Source organism: Pipistrellus kuhlii, unplaced genomic scaffold, assembly GCF_014108245.1.
Source record: "Pipistrellus kuhlii isolate mPipKuh1 unplaced genomic scaffold, mPipKuh1.p scaffold_m20_p_2, whole genome shotgun sequence".
Classification (NCBI taxonomy): domain Eukaryota; kingdom Metazoa; phylum Chordata; class Mammalia; order Chiroptera; family Vespertilionidae; genus Pipistrellus; species Pipistrellus kuhlii.
The window spans coordinates 102373217-102391404 of NW_023425515.1; the positions used below are offsets into that span (position 1 = coordinate 102373217).

Genomic DNA, 18188 nt, shown 5'->3' on the forward strand with positions numbered 1-18188 from the left:
AATTTGCATATTACTCTTTTGTTAGGTAGGATATATATGTATATATATTTTTTTCTTTTTAAAGAAAATGCAATTGAAATTTTTTTTCTTTTAAATATTATAGGTGGAACAAGCTGCTGTAACCTCTGAATTTGAAAGCTATAAAGTCCGAGTTCATAATGTTCTAAAACAACAGAAAAATAAATCTGCATCTCAGGGTGAAACTGAGGAAGCTAAACAAGAAAGGTAAAGTCTGAATAATAGGGAACATGCAGGATTTTCCACCCAGTAGGTTGACAATCCTACTTTGATTTTTTTTTTTACTGGGATCAATGAGAAAGGTGTTGGTTTCACTGTGTTCCAGACAGCAGCAGGAAAGGCCAATGTGAAAGGCACTATTATGAACTCAAAAATATGTGTGAAGTAAACAATGAAACCAGGCTACAAGCTTTGAAATGCAGACATAATATTTTCACCTTGTAGTAGAATCTGGTCATAGTGGAAACACAGACAAAGTTACATTATAAGTTTCCCAATTTTGAAAGTTTAGGAATACGGAAATAAAAAAGGTTCCATGATATTCTTATTCTCCATTAATTATGCTAAACAGAAGTTTCTGAAATTTTTACTTATTTCACAAGTTTTAAATTAAGTACTAAGTTTTTGGTTTGGAATTGGATTTACGTTTATGACCATCAATAACTGTTTCAGCCGAAACCGGTTTGGCTCAGTGGTAGAGCGTCAGTCTGCAGACTGAAAGGTCCCAGGTTCGATTCCGGTCAAGGGCATGTACATTGGTTGCAGGCACATCCCCGATAGGGGTTGTGCAAAGGCAGCTGGTCGATGTTTCTCTCTCATCGACGTTTCTAGCTTTCTATCCCTCTCTCCTCCTCTCTGTAAAAAATCAATAAAATATATATATTTTTTAAAAAGTAACTGTTTCAATAGTGTATTGTTTAATACTTTTTTAAATCTAGCATACTTTTGTAAATTATTTTAAAATATACTAGGAATAAACGATAGGGCATTCTACAGCATGTGTATTTTCTTTTTATTCAGTGCTAAAGCAGTTTCACATCTGACTTTTACTGTTCCAAGTAGGACTAAATATCCTACAGTATTTCTATGTTTTTGCTTATATTAATTTTTGTTTAGGTGTCTATTAAAAAATAGCAACTATAGGCCCTAACTGGTTTGGCTCAGTGGATAGAGTGCCAGCCTGCGGACAGAAGGGTCCCAGGTTTGATTCCGGTCAAGGGCATGTACCCAGTAGGGGGTGTGCAGGAGGCAGCTCATTGATGTTTCTCATTGATGATTCTAACTCTCTCCCTCTCCCTCCCTCTCTGTAAAAAATCAATAAAAAATATATTTTTTAAAATAAAATAAAAAAGTCGGATATTAAGCATACACTGTCTGAAATAAAGAATGTACAGAAATTCAACAGATCAAAGGACCCCAAGAATCAAACCAAAGATTTGAAACATGAGGAAACAAAAAACACCCATCCAAAAAAAGAAAAAAGAATCCAAAAATACGAAGATAGTGTAAGGAGCCTATGGGACAACTTTAACCTTTTGCACTCCGCTGTCCCCTCTCAGGGGACATCGGAATTCTAGCATATCACTCGGATGTCCCCTCTCAGGGGGGGCATTGCAGTTTATTAGTGATTACGGGGAATTGAGTTAATTCAACGCACGTGTCTGCCGCAAAGTAGCGTCGAGTAGCTGGTAGCCAATGTCCAGAATGGTTCGGAGTGCAAAGGGTTAAGTGTATCAACATCCAAATTATTGGAGTGTCAGAAGAAGAGAGAGAGCAAAATGTTAAAAACCTATTAGAAGAAATAATGACAGAAAACTTTCCCTACCTGATGAAAGAAATAGACTTACAAGTCCAGGAAGCACAGAGAACCCCAAACAAGAGGAATCTAAAGAGGACCACACTAAGACACATCATAATTAAAATGCCAAGGGCAAAAGACAAAGACAGAATCTTGAAAGCAGTAAGAGAAAAACAGTTAATTACATACAAGGGAGTATCCATACGACTATCAGCTGATTTCTCAACAGAAACTATGCAGGCCAGACGGGAGTGGCAAGAAATATGCAAAGTGATGAACATCAAGAACCTACAACCAAGATTACTCTACCCAGAAAAGCTCTCATTTAGAACTGAAGGTGAGATAAAGAGCTTCACAGACAAGAAAAAGCTAAAGGAGTTCATCAATACCAAACCACTATTATATGAAATGCTGAAAGGTATTCTTTAAGAAGAGGAAGAAGAAGAAAAAGTAAAGATAAAAATTATGAAGAATAAATACATGTCTATCAACAAGTGAATAAAAAATCTGATGAATAGAATAAACTGGTGAATATAATAGAATCAGGGGCATAGAAAGGGAGTGGACTGACAATTCTCAGGGAAAAGGAAGTGTGAGGGGTGCGGGAAGAGATTGGACAAAAATCTTACACTTATGGATGAAGACAGTGATAGGGTGTGTAAGGGCATGGGGGTAGGGTGGGGAATCAGGTGGAGAATCAGCTATGGGGGAGGAAGAGGTACATATGTAATAACCTGAACAATAGAGATTTATTTTTTTAAAATAAAATAAAAATCCAGTTTATAAAAAAAAAATTTTTAAGTGCTTTAGAAAAAATAGCAACTATAGGATGAAAATGATGAGATATTTTCTCTATCAATAGCTTATCTCAAAGCTAAAGTTGAATATTTACACAATATAAAAATGTCACCATTTCCAAGACTTGAACACTTTTTTTTTTAATTGATTTTTCACAGAGAGGAAGGGAGAGAGATAGAGAGCTAGAAACATCGATGAGAGCGAAACATCGACCAGCTGCCTCTTGCACACCTCCTACCAGGGATGTGCCCGCAACCAACATACATGCCCCTGACCGGAATCGAACCTGGGACCTTTCAGTCCACAGACCAATGCTCTACCGCTGAGCCAAACCGGTTTTGGCAAGACTTGAACACTTTTTAATTGTGCCAGAATTTGGGGTTCACATTTTTTTAATATGAATGTTATATGTTCCTTCTACTTTTTCTTTTTCCAATGCCTAATTTCCAAGGTACTTTATTGTAAAACAGGTAACAACACTAAGCCTTGGGCTGGTTCTGCCAATACATAAGCTACAAATGCTTGCCTGGCAGCTTAGGGGTGCTCTCATAGCATGTTTGAGAATTGAATAAAAATTCACATAAAACAAACATTACACTGGTGATCTCCTCAAACTTAAGCTTTGCATCCTCAGATCCAGGAAAGCCACCACCAATATCCAGCAGATACTTGTTGAAACAGACCTCAGCCCTCGTATCAAAGACACAGTGGGCATTAGAAATGGCCTGCCCAAAGGTCTCAGGGTCAGTACAGCAACTGCCCACACCAATGACATCAATGTTTAGCTCCTTGGTCCATTCCAAAGAAGCCTGCTGGTCTGGAGAGTGACACCAAATTTAACACTGAGATGACAGACCACTTGAGAGTCATTAGTGGCAATCCACAAACCAGCTTTGCCTTTGGATGTGCCCTGGCAACCTTCATCAGCTCTACTTCACTATCGAAAGTCATCATTTGGACTCCATATTTGGCTAATTATCTAATCTGAGACACTTGTTTACAAGGGTTTTCATAGATGATCCTGTCTGGAGACACCCCAAGACTCTGCACCAACTATATTTCAGTCTTGCTGGTACAGTCAAATCCCATCCAGATGGTGGCTAGAGTCACTATGGTTCTCTTGTCATTGCATTTGACTGCATAACGGGGTTACCGGAGGTTTTAGCCATCTCAGATGTTACTTTTGAATGTCTCCCAAATCCACAACATAGAAGCATCCTTATCATCGGAAGAAGAGTCTGCATTAATTTTTTGGTCCAGAATGTCCTTGGCAGTAAAGGCTTCATCGAGGAAATGGCAGTCATACTCTTCATACTAACGCTGTTCATGTTCATGGGTTCTAGATGTTCCAAAATGCAACACAAAGGAAAATGAAGAGTTGGGACTTAGGAAATTATTGCAAGCTGTTCACAAACACAGCTCTCCAGGAATTCCCAGTCCATGGAAGATGGGTTCTCTCAATGCAGCATTGGGAATGTCCTCAGAGCACAAGATGCCTCACACCAATCCCATGGAGCTGCTGCACAGAGCAGCAGGACTGCCAGCCTCACTCCCCCTCCCTCACCCCCACCCCGAGACACTGTCCTGAGTATCAAGTGGCTGCTGAGTGGCGAGTGGCTCTGGAGCACTGGCAGAGGATGGTGGCAGCAGAGGATGAGGGGACTGACGCCTTTTACTTTCTTATACATTACTTTCAAAAAAGAAAAGAAACTAATCAATATAGTGTACTTCAGTAATTGTGGCAGAATTTCCGGTTAGAATTCAAGATCTAGCTACAAAGTCCAATTCTCCAGGGACTTTCTCCAAATAAAAACAAATCCTTGTTTTTTCTCCAAGGACTTGTTTAACTATAACTTGGTCTAATCTACCATCTACCATTCTCATAATGATTAGATTAGAACTGTGTGATTTCTTTCTTTCTTTTTAAATTAATGGCATAGTCCTACAACATAAAATAGGTTATTTTAATGCCTTGTAATGGTCTCCCCTTTTGAATATGAAACTTAAAAGTTTAAACCTGAAGTGCCTGAGATCTAAAATTTGATCATGTCTTTTGCATTATATTTAACCCTAGTCTCTGAATTCTTCTGATTATTATGTTTACTTTAGAATCATACATATTAGCAGGAATCTGACATTGAAAGAGAAAAAGTAAAATTTTTAATCATGTTCTCCTTTTTCAAAAATATTTTAAACTGTTTATTTCTGTTTATTTTAGAGAACACCTGGAAATGATGGTTGACCAACTAAAGATCAAATTACAAGATACCCAAAATAATTTACAGATCAGTGTGTCTGAACTTCAAACATTACAGTCTGAACATGATACTCTGCTAGAAAGGCACAACAAGATGCTGCAGGAAACGGTGTCTAAAGAGGCAGAACTCCGGGAAAAGTAAGGTTGCTAACAGCACTAACAGTGTTTGTACCAGGAAGTAAAATATTCCTGCCTTTTAAGTTTCTATCTTAAAACTCTTCCTTTTGATTATTTTTGTTCTTAGCTTAAGAGAAACTATTCATCCAATACTCTGAATTTCCTATGGCCTTGATGGCTAGAATGTTCCCTAAAAAAAAGCAACGCTACCTTGCTGACCACCTGTCAAATTTCTTTCTTTTTAAAGGAAAACATGTAAACACATAGCTGCCAACTAAAAAGAATATTTAACCTACCTTTGCAGCTCTGTCTTCAACTTGTTACTTTTGTTGATCAGTATAGATAGACAGTAGGAGTATTGGCAGAATAAGTCGATTATTGTGAACAAGGAACTTTGAATTCTTGTCATAAAGAAATTGAGTGGTAATATTAGTTGTATCCTAGATTGAGGAAAAGGATTTTTCATGAGTGTCTTTCATAAAGATACTTAATATATCTCAAATGTGTTTATAATACATGCCCAATTGTATACTAATCTTAAAAATTAAAGCACTTCATTTTTTTGGCTTTTTAATCTTTTAACAGTGTGATTTATGTATGTTAATTTCATAAATCAAAAGTTTTAGGAAAGATCTACCAATTTTTTAACTATCACCAGTGTTTACCATGAGATTAGTTTATATATAATGATATATATACTTGATATTTACTTTAGAAATTTCCAACACTTATTCTTTACTTTAGAAAAGTTATTGCTAACTACATTGATAAGACAGAGTGCAAGTGATGCCTCTGAAGTAATTTGATCATTCCATAAATTTTTTTGAGCAGTCACTTTTCTAAGTGCTGGGCAGTGTTCATAGCATTTTGAGATATATATATATAGGTGTCTTCCCCCAAAATATGAAAAACTACTGATATTATTGACATAGCCAGGTAGTTCAGTTGATATATTAAGGTTGTGTGTCCGATCCCTAGTCATGGCACATAAAAGAGGCAACCAATAAATGCATGAATAAGTGGAATCACAAATCAGTGTCTCTCTCCCTCTAATGATATTGTGTTATCTGTGCCTTAGCCTAAAGAAATAGCCTTTTCTTTATGTATTCTCTTTTTTAAACATTTTAATATTCATATTTTGTGAGATTTTTTTAAATGGTAGAGGAGTAAATAGGGACCCAATTAATATAAACACCCCAGTAACAGCTGGGACAAGAACAGAGGACTTTGATCATCACAGTTGTTTCAGTATCAGGTGTGGCTTAAATTTCTACCTTTCTCAAACAAGCAAATTTAGAAATATCACTTACACAACCTGAAAACCCTAGTTCTAAAATGCAGCATTTATCTACCTTAGGAAAATATTGTGATAGCTAATGGTTCTTTCTTTACTTCCTTGATACATATTAAACAAAATGCAGGGAAAATGCAGGGTTAAGGGGTAGCATATATAATATCATTCTTTAATAGTATATATTAAAAGTATCCTCATGAAGCATGATTTGTTATTTCATATGTCCCCCTTTAGCAACTAAATCTTGTTTTAAAACCTTATGTGGTATCCATATGTGTAACACATACAAAAGAGATCTAGGGGTGTCGAACTCAATCAGAGAAGGGGCCAAAATCTAAAATCCAGCCTAAATCGCGGGCCGAATGGTTTACTGAACAGTCATAAACTGTCATTGTGATGGAAACGCAGCGGAGTGCAGTGATGACAGCGCGGTGCGGGCCACATTGCAAGGCCTGGTGGGATGGATTTGGCCCTCGGGCCTTGTGTTTGACACATGTGCTAGACCATTAATGAATTTTACCCCTGGAGTTGGGGTTTTACATTGTGGGAGTAAGTGAATAGAGAGGGGGGGTTAACTGTTTCCTATAATTGCTTCAGTATTGTTTGAATTTTTATGGTAGTGTACTTGTGGATTCCTTTTGTTTAAAAAAAAAAAAAAAGTTTTGTTTTACCAAAGTTAAACATAGAAATCAATACTACAACTAAGCTATTAAAAATAGTAGTTTCCAAATAGTAGGTCCCTTACTAGTATCAGTCTGACTACATAAAAAATATCATAGATAACTGCTAAAAGTTGGCATCTTCTAGGATTACCTTTGGATATTCTGATTCAGTGGCTGGAGGAAGAGAACCAGTTGTCTGTATTTTTGAGTGGTTCTGAAGTGCAGTGAAATTCAGAAGCGGTTATAGTAAGCTAAGTCTTTGTGTTTCAGTGTCATGTTAATTCATTCAGAAGGGGATGCTTTCCTTTAAGGCTTTCCTTATGAATCAAAAGAGTGTTCTTTTTGTGTGTTTTTTGGGATAATCAAAAAAAGATATATTAATCCTGTATTTATATGAGCTACCCAAAGTGCACTAATTAAAAGTATAATATTTATGTCCTAAATGTAGTGCTTTTTTCTGCTAAACTATGAAGAAAGTTTCTCATCTAAGCCATACAACATAGTTTCTCAACCAAGGTTCCTCTCTGAACTATGGAATACAGACTAGGATTTGAACTAGATGACAGCCAGTGTCATTTCTCCCCAGACTGTTACACACCTAGTTCCATCTTAGATGCATATGAGAGAAGTTCATTCCTATCTCAGGGCTAATTCTCTTGCAAGGCCCAGTTAGGAAAGGCTGAGTCAGCATCTTAAATTGAAAGGTCTCAGATAAATTATGTGCCTCTCACCCTTCAGGTTATGTTCAATACAATCAGAGAACATGATGATGAAGTCTGAACATGCACAGGCAGTGAGTCACCTGACATCCCAGAATGAGGTCCTTCGCAGCAGCTTCCGAGATCAAGTGAGGCACTTGCAGGAAGAGCACAGAAAGACAATAGAAACTTTGCAGCAACAGCTCTCCAAGGTGGAAACTCAGCTTTTCCAGCTTAAGAGTGAATCGACCACAAAAAGTATGTATGTACACATGGAAACCATCGTCATTCATGTTCTCATGTATTTATGTCACTCAAATACATTCTTCACAAATTCTTAAGAAAATAGAAAATGTACTAGATGACAGCCAGTGTTGATTCTGTGATTAATGAATTTTGGATTTGCTCACAGAAAATATATTGGAACCATTCTAGATTGTATTTAAACCAACTTATGTAACCAGAGAATACTGATTTCCATGTATTTGTCAGCCTCCATGTAAGATAGTATTTCCTTTTTCTGACTCCAACATACTGTGTCAGTCTCATGACCTGCCAGATTCAAATATTCACTTGGTTTGTTTGGTGTTTTTCACTGTTAGTCATCAAAATGTATGTATTTTTTAATTAGAAATATTAAGAGACCAAGAGGCTTGGAAACACTCAAGCAGCACTGAACTTACAGGATTGGTTGGTCAGCTCTTCCCTCTCAAGTTTCTGATTAGTTGGAGTTTTAGTTCAGCCACACCCAGTATCAGTCTACTTTCTGGAAGAAATGGAAATATCTGGGGAGATATTCCCCAAATAAATCTGGGGAGAAATGACATTGGCTGTCATCCAGATGAGGCTACATTTTAGTATTAAGTATCAGCTTCATACTTAACACTGTTTGCCATGGAAAAATGCCATCAGTTATTAGTCAGAAACCAACTTTTAAGAAATTTAAGAAAATTTAACATATGCCAAGAATCAGCACAGAAAGTAATCAGCCAGGGAAACACGGGTTGCATAAGAGATTGTAGTCTAGGAACCAGCAATAGAATAAGCAGTTAGGAAAATATCAGAAATCCAGGAAAATGCCTCAACAAATGTAGCCAGAGGGCTAATATTTGAAAGAAAATATGAGGCAGCCAAGCCAGCATGTCTCAGTGGTTGGTCGTTGTCCTATGAACCAGGAAGTCACAGTTTGATTCCTAGTCAGGGCACTTGTCCCGGTTGCGGGCTCAATCCCCAGTGGGGGCATGCAGGAAGCAGCTGATCAATAGTTCTCTCTCATCATTAATGTTTCTATCTCTCTCTCCCTTTCCCTTCTTCTCTGAAATATATCAACAAAGATATATTAAAGAAAAGAAAATGGGAGGCAACTTCATGAAATGGGAAATGAGTGAAATTTGAAGTTAAAAAACCTAGGTTAGAATTCTTGTCTCTGACCCAGCTCTGAGAACCTGAGCAAAGTCATTTACTTTCTCTGAACTTCAGGTTTCTTGGGATCGATAAAGTGATGTGTTTGAAAGTGTCTTACCAACCTTACGTTTCTATGCAAGTGTTCACTACCAGCAAGCAGGAGAATTAGTGCCTGTGAATTAGTGCTGATTAGTTCCCTTCCTGAACTCTAGGTTCTTCTTGCCTGAACACTGAGCAGACAATGGTAGGAATCAGTAGAGGGCACGATCAACAAGAACGTTTGCTAAGCATATGTCAGCAAGTCTGTTGTGTCAGAAAGTATACAGTCAGCTGAAATACCTGATCCTCAAAAGCAGCTGGAATCTAGTTTTAGAATTTCTACCAATGTTGAGGTCTCTATATTGTGAGCTTTGTGTTATCTAATACTTTATCATATCCAACTAATAGTAATTTATACCTTCTGCTGAAATGACATAAGTGGTTACAAGTTCAGTTTTTAGGACTGTTTTAGAAATTATTTTTTATACATCATTTATTTTTTATTCTATTTATTCAAATTCCTTACCATATCATCTGACATTCCTAGATTGTATATTTTATTGTATATCTCTGTTAATGCTGAATTTATCAATTTTGACCACTCTCTTACCTCCCCTTTAAAAAAAAATAGGCCCAGCTTCCTTCCACCAACCAGTGAAGAACCTTCGAGAAAGGAGAAACACAGACCTCCCACTACTAGACATGCATTGTATAACCCGGGAGGAAGGAGAAGGGATGGAGACCGCTGATACGGAGTCTGTATCTTCCACTGGCCCTCACACGCAGTCTTTAGAGCAGCTTCTTAATTCTCCCCAAACTAAACTTGGTATGTTTTTCTGTTTAAGTATGTTTTTATTTAATTTCACTGTCTTGTCTAATCAATATTACTCTAAACTACAAATGTTTTTTGTTTTTTTATCATCTCCAATAAAATTTCTTTCTTTCAGTGTTCCATCCCTTTTCAAATGGAAAACTTTCCTGCAGGATGAAGGAAGGAAAAAAAAAAAATGGCTTAATTAAAATTAGTTCTGCCTAAGCTTGAGCCAGAAGTAGATAGCTGGAAGTTCTAAGGTAGTATTAGAAAGTATTATATTCTCTCACCATTCTGAGAAATAATTTTATTCCTCTCGAAAAAGCAGTAGTGCTAAATTTGCCTTCTTCCATATAGTGAAGTTGTGGTATATTTTTCTTACCTATAATGCAAACTAACTAAGATTCACAATTCAGGGAGAATCTGTTATCTTTCTGAAGTTTCGGGACCTGGAGTCCTTGGATATCCACAGTCATTGATTATGATGTGGGTGGAAGCTGTACTTATTGTTCCTTAAGTGAAGTTAATAGTAGTGAGATGGAAGTGTCACTATAGAGTGGCACTAGACCCCAGAATCAGACTTGGCTTTGTGATTTTGCCAAAATTATTTGTTAACTCTAAGCTTGTTTCATCTTTTGTAAAATTTGAATAATAACTACTCCACCTCATATAAAATTCTTGAGGCACCATATGAGTGATCAGTAAATGTTACTACTTCATTTATAAGTAAAATGACACAAGCTCTTAGAACATTAATAGAGGTTGAGCCGAAACCGGTTTGGCTCAGTGGTAGAGCATCAGTCTGCGGACTGAAAGGTCCCAGGTTCGATTCCGGTCAAGGGTATGTACATTGGTTGCGGGCACATCCCTGGTAGGGGGTGTGCAGGAGGCAGCTGGTCGATGTTTCTCTCTCATCGACGTTTTTGGCTCTCTGGCTCTCTCCCTTCCTCTCTAAAAAATCAATAAAATAGAAAATAAAAATAAAAATTAAAAAAATAGAGGAGTTTGAGTGATAAAACTAATAAAATGATTTATAAACAAAAGCCTAACAAATTGCAGAATTGGGGCCCATAGAATTTATATATAATTATATTAAATTCCTTACAACAGAGATTGTCTTTGTTACATTTAACATGTTTTTAACTATGCTATGATGATTAGAGGAATGGCAAAGAAAATGGACCTATATAATATTACAGGGCAAAATATCTGTACTAAGATATTTCTCTTATTTAGAATCTTCATTTGTAATCTTGATTTTGAAAATTAATTACTGGAACAACATCTTACAGAGCCTCCTTTGTGGCATGTTGAACTTACCAAAGAAGAATTGGTGCAGAAGCTCAGTTCCACCACAAAAAGTGCTGATCACTTAAATGGCCTGCTTCGGGAAACGGAAGCAACCAATGCAATCCTTATGGAGCAAATTAAGGTAAGGGTCAAAAACTGCCGACAAGAAAATGCAGTTTGGGTTTCTTGGCCCTCTACACACACTTATCTAAGTTTAAAAACTCACAGATCAGGTGTATCCATAACATCTTGATTCCTGATGGTATTACATTCCCATATCAAGAAATATTAATTGCTTTTATGTCTATTATATAAATACTATTTTAATTCCTACTTTTTCTACGAAACGTAATAGATTTAGAATGTAGAAATATGTTCACAAGTCATTATTCTACATGTATTAAATAAAACTTAAATGGGTATTTTTTTTTTAAATCCCCCAGACTTTTTTCATTTATTAAGTAGTATATAACCACTTTTTAAAAAAAAAAAAAAAAAAATTGAGTTTTTACAGAGAGGAAGAGAGAGGGATAGAAGGCTAGAAACATCGATGAGAGAGAAACATCAATCAGCTGCCTCCCTACTGGGGATATGTCCACAACCAAGGTACGTGCCCTTGACCAGAATCGAACCTGGGACCTTTCAGTCCGCAGGCCGACGCTCTATCCACTGAGCCAAACCGGTTTTGGCTTAAATGGTTATTTTAAAGGTAAACCATGGAGCATTTCTTATTTGGATTATTCTGCTGTTTATGGCACTAAACTACTTTCCACAGGTGGTAAAATAGCATAGGAAGCTTTTCCTCCTTTAAAGACACCAGAAATGCCTAGGAATAAGTTATATTGTGGAGCAGTTGAGGATTACACAAATAGTATATTCCACCCTAGCTCAATGGTATTTAGACTCTCTAAAAATAGTCATAATACTTGGTGAGTAGTTCTCATGAGCCAGACCCTGGGTTTTTAACATTTAGCAAAAATAACATTTAGTGAGAACCACCAGACCTTGAGACCCTTGTCCTTTCTAACAAAATAACTAAGAGAACACCTGAAATTGATAAATTGTGGTGCAAAATTTAAACCCCTGGCTTTCCAAGAAGCATGTACTTCTGCCTGTGCCATGTGGGGCCACCAGTTGTCCTTGTCAAAATAACTTTTTTAATGCCAAGTTATTCAGTTATTAGCAGCACATCTATATACAGATATATATATATAAAAGCTAATATGCTAAGTGTATGACCATTTACTGGTAGCTATGATGCACACTGACCACCAGGGGGCAGACACTCAATGCACAGACATGGAAACATGGAACAGACACATGAATCTCAGAGGAAATGGGGGAGGGTAGGAAGAGATCAACCAAAGATCTTATATGCATACTGGAGGCCTGGTGCAGAAATCTGTGCACCAGTGGGGTTCCTCAGCCTGGCCTGTGGGGATCAGGCCGAAACCAACTCTCCGACATCCCCTGAGGGGTCCTGAATTTCGAGAGGGAACAGGCCAGGCTGAGGGACCCCACCAGTGCACCAATCCGTGCACCAGGCCTCTGGTTAAAAATGTTATGACAGCCGAAACCGGTTTGGCTCAGTGGATAGAGCATCAGCCTGCGGACTGAAAGGTCCTGGGTTCAATTCTGATCAAGGGCATGTACCTTGGTTGCGGGCACATACCCAGTAGGGGGTATGCAAGAGGCAGCTGATCGATGTTTCTCCCTCATCGCTGTTTCTAACTCTCTATCCCTCTCTCTTCCTCTCTGTAAAAAATCAATAAAATATATTTTAAAAAATAATAATAAAATATTATGACATCCCATCAGTAAATATTTTAGTATGCATCTCTATTAAAAAAAAAATTTTCCCACTAAGTCAAAATATTATCACATCTAGCAAATCACTATCCCATGAACCTAAGTGAGTATTTATATTTTATTTCCACAAATACAAATTCTCATATGATTTCTTAGACCTTATTGTCACTTTTCTAAAATGGAACATAGCTGGCTAACTTTTTGGACTAGCCTATAAAATGATAAACAAAATATATATATTTTTTTTATTTCAACTCAGAAATCTTCCTCAAAGACTAACATTCTACCATCTTCTTCATATCCTCCATTTTCCTTGTATTTTAGATTATCTTGTATTCTAGAATTTTCATTCTATCCTAAACTTGACTGTATTTTTGGTGAAATGCTGTTCATCATGAAAACATAATTTCACTGTGTGCATCTTAACTGCTGCAGTTCTGGGAGCAGGGCAGGGAAAGATAATGGTGGTGGATACAAATGTTCACTCAGCCCTGCTCTTAGACTTCTGGCTTGCACTCCTTACAATGTGTTTGGCAACCCAAAACCCTGAGCCCTCTTGGCTTAGTTTCTATAGAGAGTATACAAGTAGAGGGAACATCCTGGTACTAACCTATATAGACTTTATGTAGTCCTCAGTTCCCATGGTAACCTGTACTTCTGAGGCAGAAGATTCTCTGTGTTCCTGTGGGATCCATTCTCTTCTCTTTGTCTCTGGTACTTGGTCAGTATTTGTATTGGGTCACTTCATCTCTCCCACTTTTCTGGGACTTTCTTGATATTTCTCATCTACATTTTTCTCTTCTCCTCGGCTCTCCATTATTGTCATTTTGGGGGCATGTCAGGGGGGAGAGAAGAAAAATGCATGTGTTCAATTTGCCATGTTTAACCAGAAGCTCCTAAAACCCACTTTTAAGTCATTTCTCTAATACCAGCTTCTCAAAAATGAAATTAGAAGATTGGAAAGAAATCAAGAGCGAGAGAAGTCTGTAGCTAACCTGGAGTACTTGAAGAATGTCTTGCTACAGTTCATTTTCCTAAAACCAGGTAGTGAAAGAGAAAGGCTTCTTCCTGTCATCGACACAATGTTACAGCTCAGCCCTGAAGAAAAGGGAAAACTTGCTGCAATTGCTCAAGGTAGGTGAAGCAAAGTCTTAAAACTTGTTTTATGACTTACTCTAAATATTGTCTTGTGGTTGAGTCTTTGTGTGTATACTTAAAATCTTTTTCTTAACACTATGACTAAAATTATAATTTTTAAATGTTTTTTTAATATATATATATATATTTTTTATTGATTTTTTTACAGAGAGGGAGAGAGAGAGAGAGCTAGAAACATCAATGAGAGAGAAACATCGACCAGCTGCCTCTTGCACACCCCCTACCGGGGATGTGCCCGCAGCCAAGGTACATGCCCTTAACCGGAATCGAACCCGGGACCTTTCAGTCCGCAGACCGATGCTCTACCACTGAGCCAAACTGGTTTCGGCTAAATGTTGTTTATTGATGTTTCTCTCTCTCTCCCTTTCTTCCTCTCTAAAATGAACATGTTCTCAGGTTGAGGATTTGAGGGGGGGAAAAGACACATCAGAATACACTGAATTTAGTAAGAGTAAGAATTATTTCTTGAAACTCTCTAGTTATATTTATGGATATTGGTTATTTTTCTGACTGTCGGTTCCTAACATAAAATGTCCTTTTTTTTTTTCTTTTTTCTTTTTTTTTTCCTGTGGGTTTAGGTCACAAATATTTGAGAAGCATTAGTTTTAGGGAATAAGGTTATCCAATTCTGATAAGTGACATTAAAATCCTTATGATAAACACCTATTAAGGGCCCAACTTGCACCCTAAGCAAGTGTTATAAGCTGCTGGTTGCTGCCTGTTATATCTATATCTAGATAGATAGATAGATAGATAGATAGATAGATAGATAGATAGATATAGGCAGCTACTGTAACAGTCATAACGACCTAACAACTGGTCGCTGTGACACCCACTGTGGCCAGCAAACCAGCCCAATCATGGGGTGGGACTGGCAGCCAACCTTGAGCCTCCTCCCCACTGCCAATCTGCCCTTTATCAGACTCTCCCACCCCAATCGAGAGCCGGACCTGCTGGCCAAATGCCTCCTTCCCCCCACACACACACACACCCCGGCCAGCAGTGGGGGCCCCCCCATCAGCCCGCCCCACCACGATAGGCCCACAGCCCCTCCCCATGCCCTGATCACACACACACCCCTTCCCAATAGGGGGTGGGACTGGGTGGCCAACCTCCTGCAGCCCCTCCCCCTGCCCGCTCCTTCCTAACCCCCCATCACACCCCTTACCCCTGATCATCACCTTACCTCAATAGAGGGCAGGGCTGGCCAACCAACCTCTAATTATCTAATAGAGAAAGACAAAAATTACAAATACTGAAAGTTCAAGTACAGAAAGATTCGTAACATTAAAGTATGATATGAGAAGATTAATACTTTTTTTTTTTTACTCCCCAAAGGTGAAGAAGAAAATGCTTCCCGTTCCTCCGGATGGGCATCCTATCTGCATAGCTGGTCTGGGCTTAGATAGATGGATGGAAAGAACATTCTTTATTAACCAAATAGAATCCATTTGGCAAAAATGGTTCACATATTCTTTCATCAAAATGTGTGTGTATATCCATATCCACACGTGTTTGTACATATGTGTGCACATATACAGGGATGGGCAAAAGTAGGTTTATAGTTGTAATTCAAATAAATAATACAAGAATAAACTGTGTTTCACATACTCATAGTTGAAAGCCTACATTTGCCCACCACTGTATCCTGTATTTAAAAGTCTCAGCTTGAAATAAAAGTACAATAGCCTACACTGTTGATACCAGTCCACAGCTCTTTGATTCTGTGATCACTCACGCATGCTGCCAAGTAAAAGCACCAAGAACTCACTCCATTCTCTAGAACCTCAGGCTTGCCTATTTCTGAGCAGTACTGTGAATGTTAAAATTAAGTGACATTTTGGTACCATATCAACTGGAATTTAGTCTTTTAAAATAATATTACACGAATATTTATTGCAAGGTCGGGCTGGTAGATTGTAATTAGCTATAAATTGTTAAAGAAATTTGTTAATTAGAACATGAAGGAAAATGCTTTATTGGTAGAGTTGGTTTGTTTATTAAAGGAGGGACTATATGTTAGATATATTACAGTTAATTATGAGACTAACGTAAAATACAATTTATGTAGTTACTTTAAATTAACTGGGTTTTTGCCCTCTAAAGTAAGTTATATCAAAACTTAGTGAGTTATCAAAGCCCTTTATTAGCTGGTGTAGTGCTGAATGTGAGGAGATGGAACCACCACCTCACCTTGGGCTGATTTCATGGTGTCTCTCTAGGCTCTAGTTACAGCTCCACTACTTCGAAGCCATGTCTATTTTGAGAATTTTCTCCATGTCCCCAAATAAAAATATCAGAACAATTACTGTATTACTCAGCATTTTATCAAAATATAAAACTGGTGTTTCTCATGTTTCAGCAGATAATGTTATTCTGTAAGTTTTCCATTAGAAGGATTTTAGAGAGACATTTTAGAGATCCACAGTTGTTCTTAATAACTCTAGAAGGTGTTATGACTTGCTTTTTTATGCCTCTGAATATATTTTATTGACTACAAAAACATTGTGTTCTTAAATCATAAATTTGAGAATTCTATTTTTAATATTTGTTACTAATGTGTTCTATGAAGGTCTCTCTTAAGCTTTTTAATTTATATTCTAATTTTCACTCAGCTGATGAACTGACTTGCACTTTGGTTACTCAGAACATTGGCTTCCAATTTAATTTAACTGAAATGTGATGCTGACTTGTTGAGTTTGTTCTTTTAAAAATATCTCATATATCTATCTTCCCTCCTGTTTTAGAACAGAACTAACTGGTGAATGTATTTTTTTAAAAATGCATCTATTTCAGAGCTGACTTTAAAAGATTACTTTTTTTTACTTTATATACTGTGAATATAAGTATGCCAACAGCATACAATGAAACTATAATAGTATTTAAATAAATCCCACTTTCTCTTTAAGTCTAGTCTTTTTTAAGTCTATACACTTGTTTTGAAATATAGTTTCTGCTTATGAATATAACAAAAATACTTTTTTCTGATTAAAAAATTAGTTTGATTACAAAAGAAATATTCTCATGATTTTAGCAATGAGAGGAAATGTAGTGATTATCTTAATGTTCCTATTAAATATGTTTATATATTTGTTTTTTTTGCTTACTCTTTCTTTTAGACACTGTCTCTTTGGTTTTAAATCAGTTTATGAGTTGGAATTGCAAAGTCCTTAATGACCATCTTAATAGACAGTTTGGACATAGACTATCAGGTGCTTGAGAGAACGAGGCCAACCTTTTGGTATGTGATGTGTAGACCAAGGTGCCTGCATGTCTGACAACCATCTTAAACCTTAAATTGCGAGCCCTGCTCAGCCTTTCTGTAGGCACCTCAGATTCCAGCTTCTCTGTGATTAAGGCATCTTTTCTATATAATGAATTTTGCTTACACTCCAAGCAATATAAGATCAAGAATTATATTTTTTACACCTCACATTAGTTGATTATGTAGCTAGAAATATATAGTATTGAGGAGTGTAATGTTTTCCATAAAGGCACAATTTTGGTACTGGGTGAATGGCACAGCATACACAAAAAAAGTACACATATGGTAATGAAACACAAGTTAAGCTGCCTGCAGCAACAAACGCCAAACTCATAAGATAGGTGCTGGTATAAAAGGGAAGAGTTTTATTCAGGTGGCATGACCTGGAGAATGGTAGGCTCCCTTCTCAAAAACCATCTACCTTTCCTGCTCAAGCCTGTAATTCTTACAGGGATAGGGAGGGAGGGCGTTTTTCTGTCCAATTATTGTGCTAGCTTTTGATGTGGTTGGGCCCTATCTATTAATCTTTTTAGCTTTTTGCATGCTCAGTGTAAGAACCTCTCCCTGTGCCTTTTAGGAGAGACTCCCCTGTGCTCCCTGGCTATGATAACTATTATCCCCTTCAAAACTCTGGACACGTATAACCTTACAAGGGTAATAGATAAAAGTCTTATCTTCTGTAGTTTCTTCCTGCTGTCAAAGGATGTAGTCTTGCCGAAATCGGTTTGGCTCAGTGAATAGAGCATTGGTCTGCGGACTGAAGGGTTCCC

General features: G+C 37.3%; 1 protein-coding gene across 6 annotated transcripts in view; it reads left to right on the top strand.

Moving 5' to 3' along the window:
• GCC2 (GRIP and coiled-coil domain containing 2) overlaps positions 1-16925 on the top strand; it is a 76500-nt gene extending 59575 nt beyond the window's left edge. The window contains exons 17-23 of one of the 6 annotated variants that reach the window (XM_036447974.2): positions 104-225; positions 4833-5009; positions 7683-7900; positions 9717-9911; positions 11189-11328; positions 13928-14129; positions 15492-16925. In XM_036447974.2, the coding sequence (XP_036303867.1) occupies positions 104-225; positions 4833-5009; positions 7683-7900; positions 9717-9911; positions 11189-11328; positions 13928-14129; positions 15492-15562 (1125 nt within the window). In that variant the 3' untranslated portion in view covers positions 15563-16925. Of the gene's footprint in view, positions 1-103; positions 226-4832; positions 5036-7682; positions 7905-9716; positions 9912-11132; positions 11329-13254; positions 13903-13927; positions 14130-15491 lie in introns of those variants that run through there. The other 5 variants (XM_045584164.1, XR_004989636.2, XR_004989635.2 and 2 more) reach the window with 5 other exon arrangements.
• The last annotated feature ends 1263 nt before the right edge of the window (positions 16926-18188 follow it).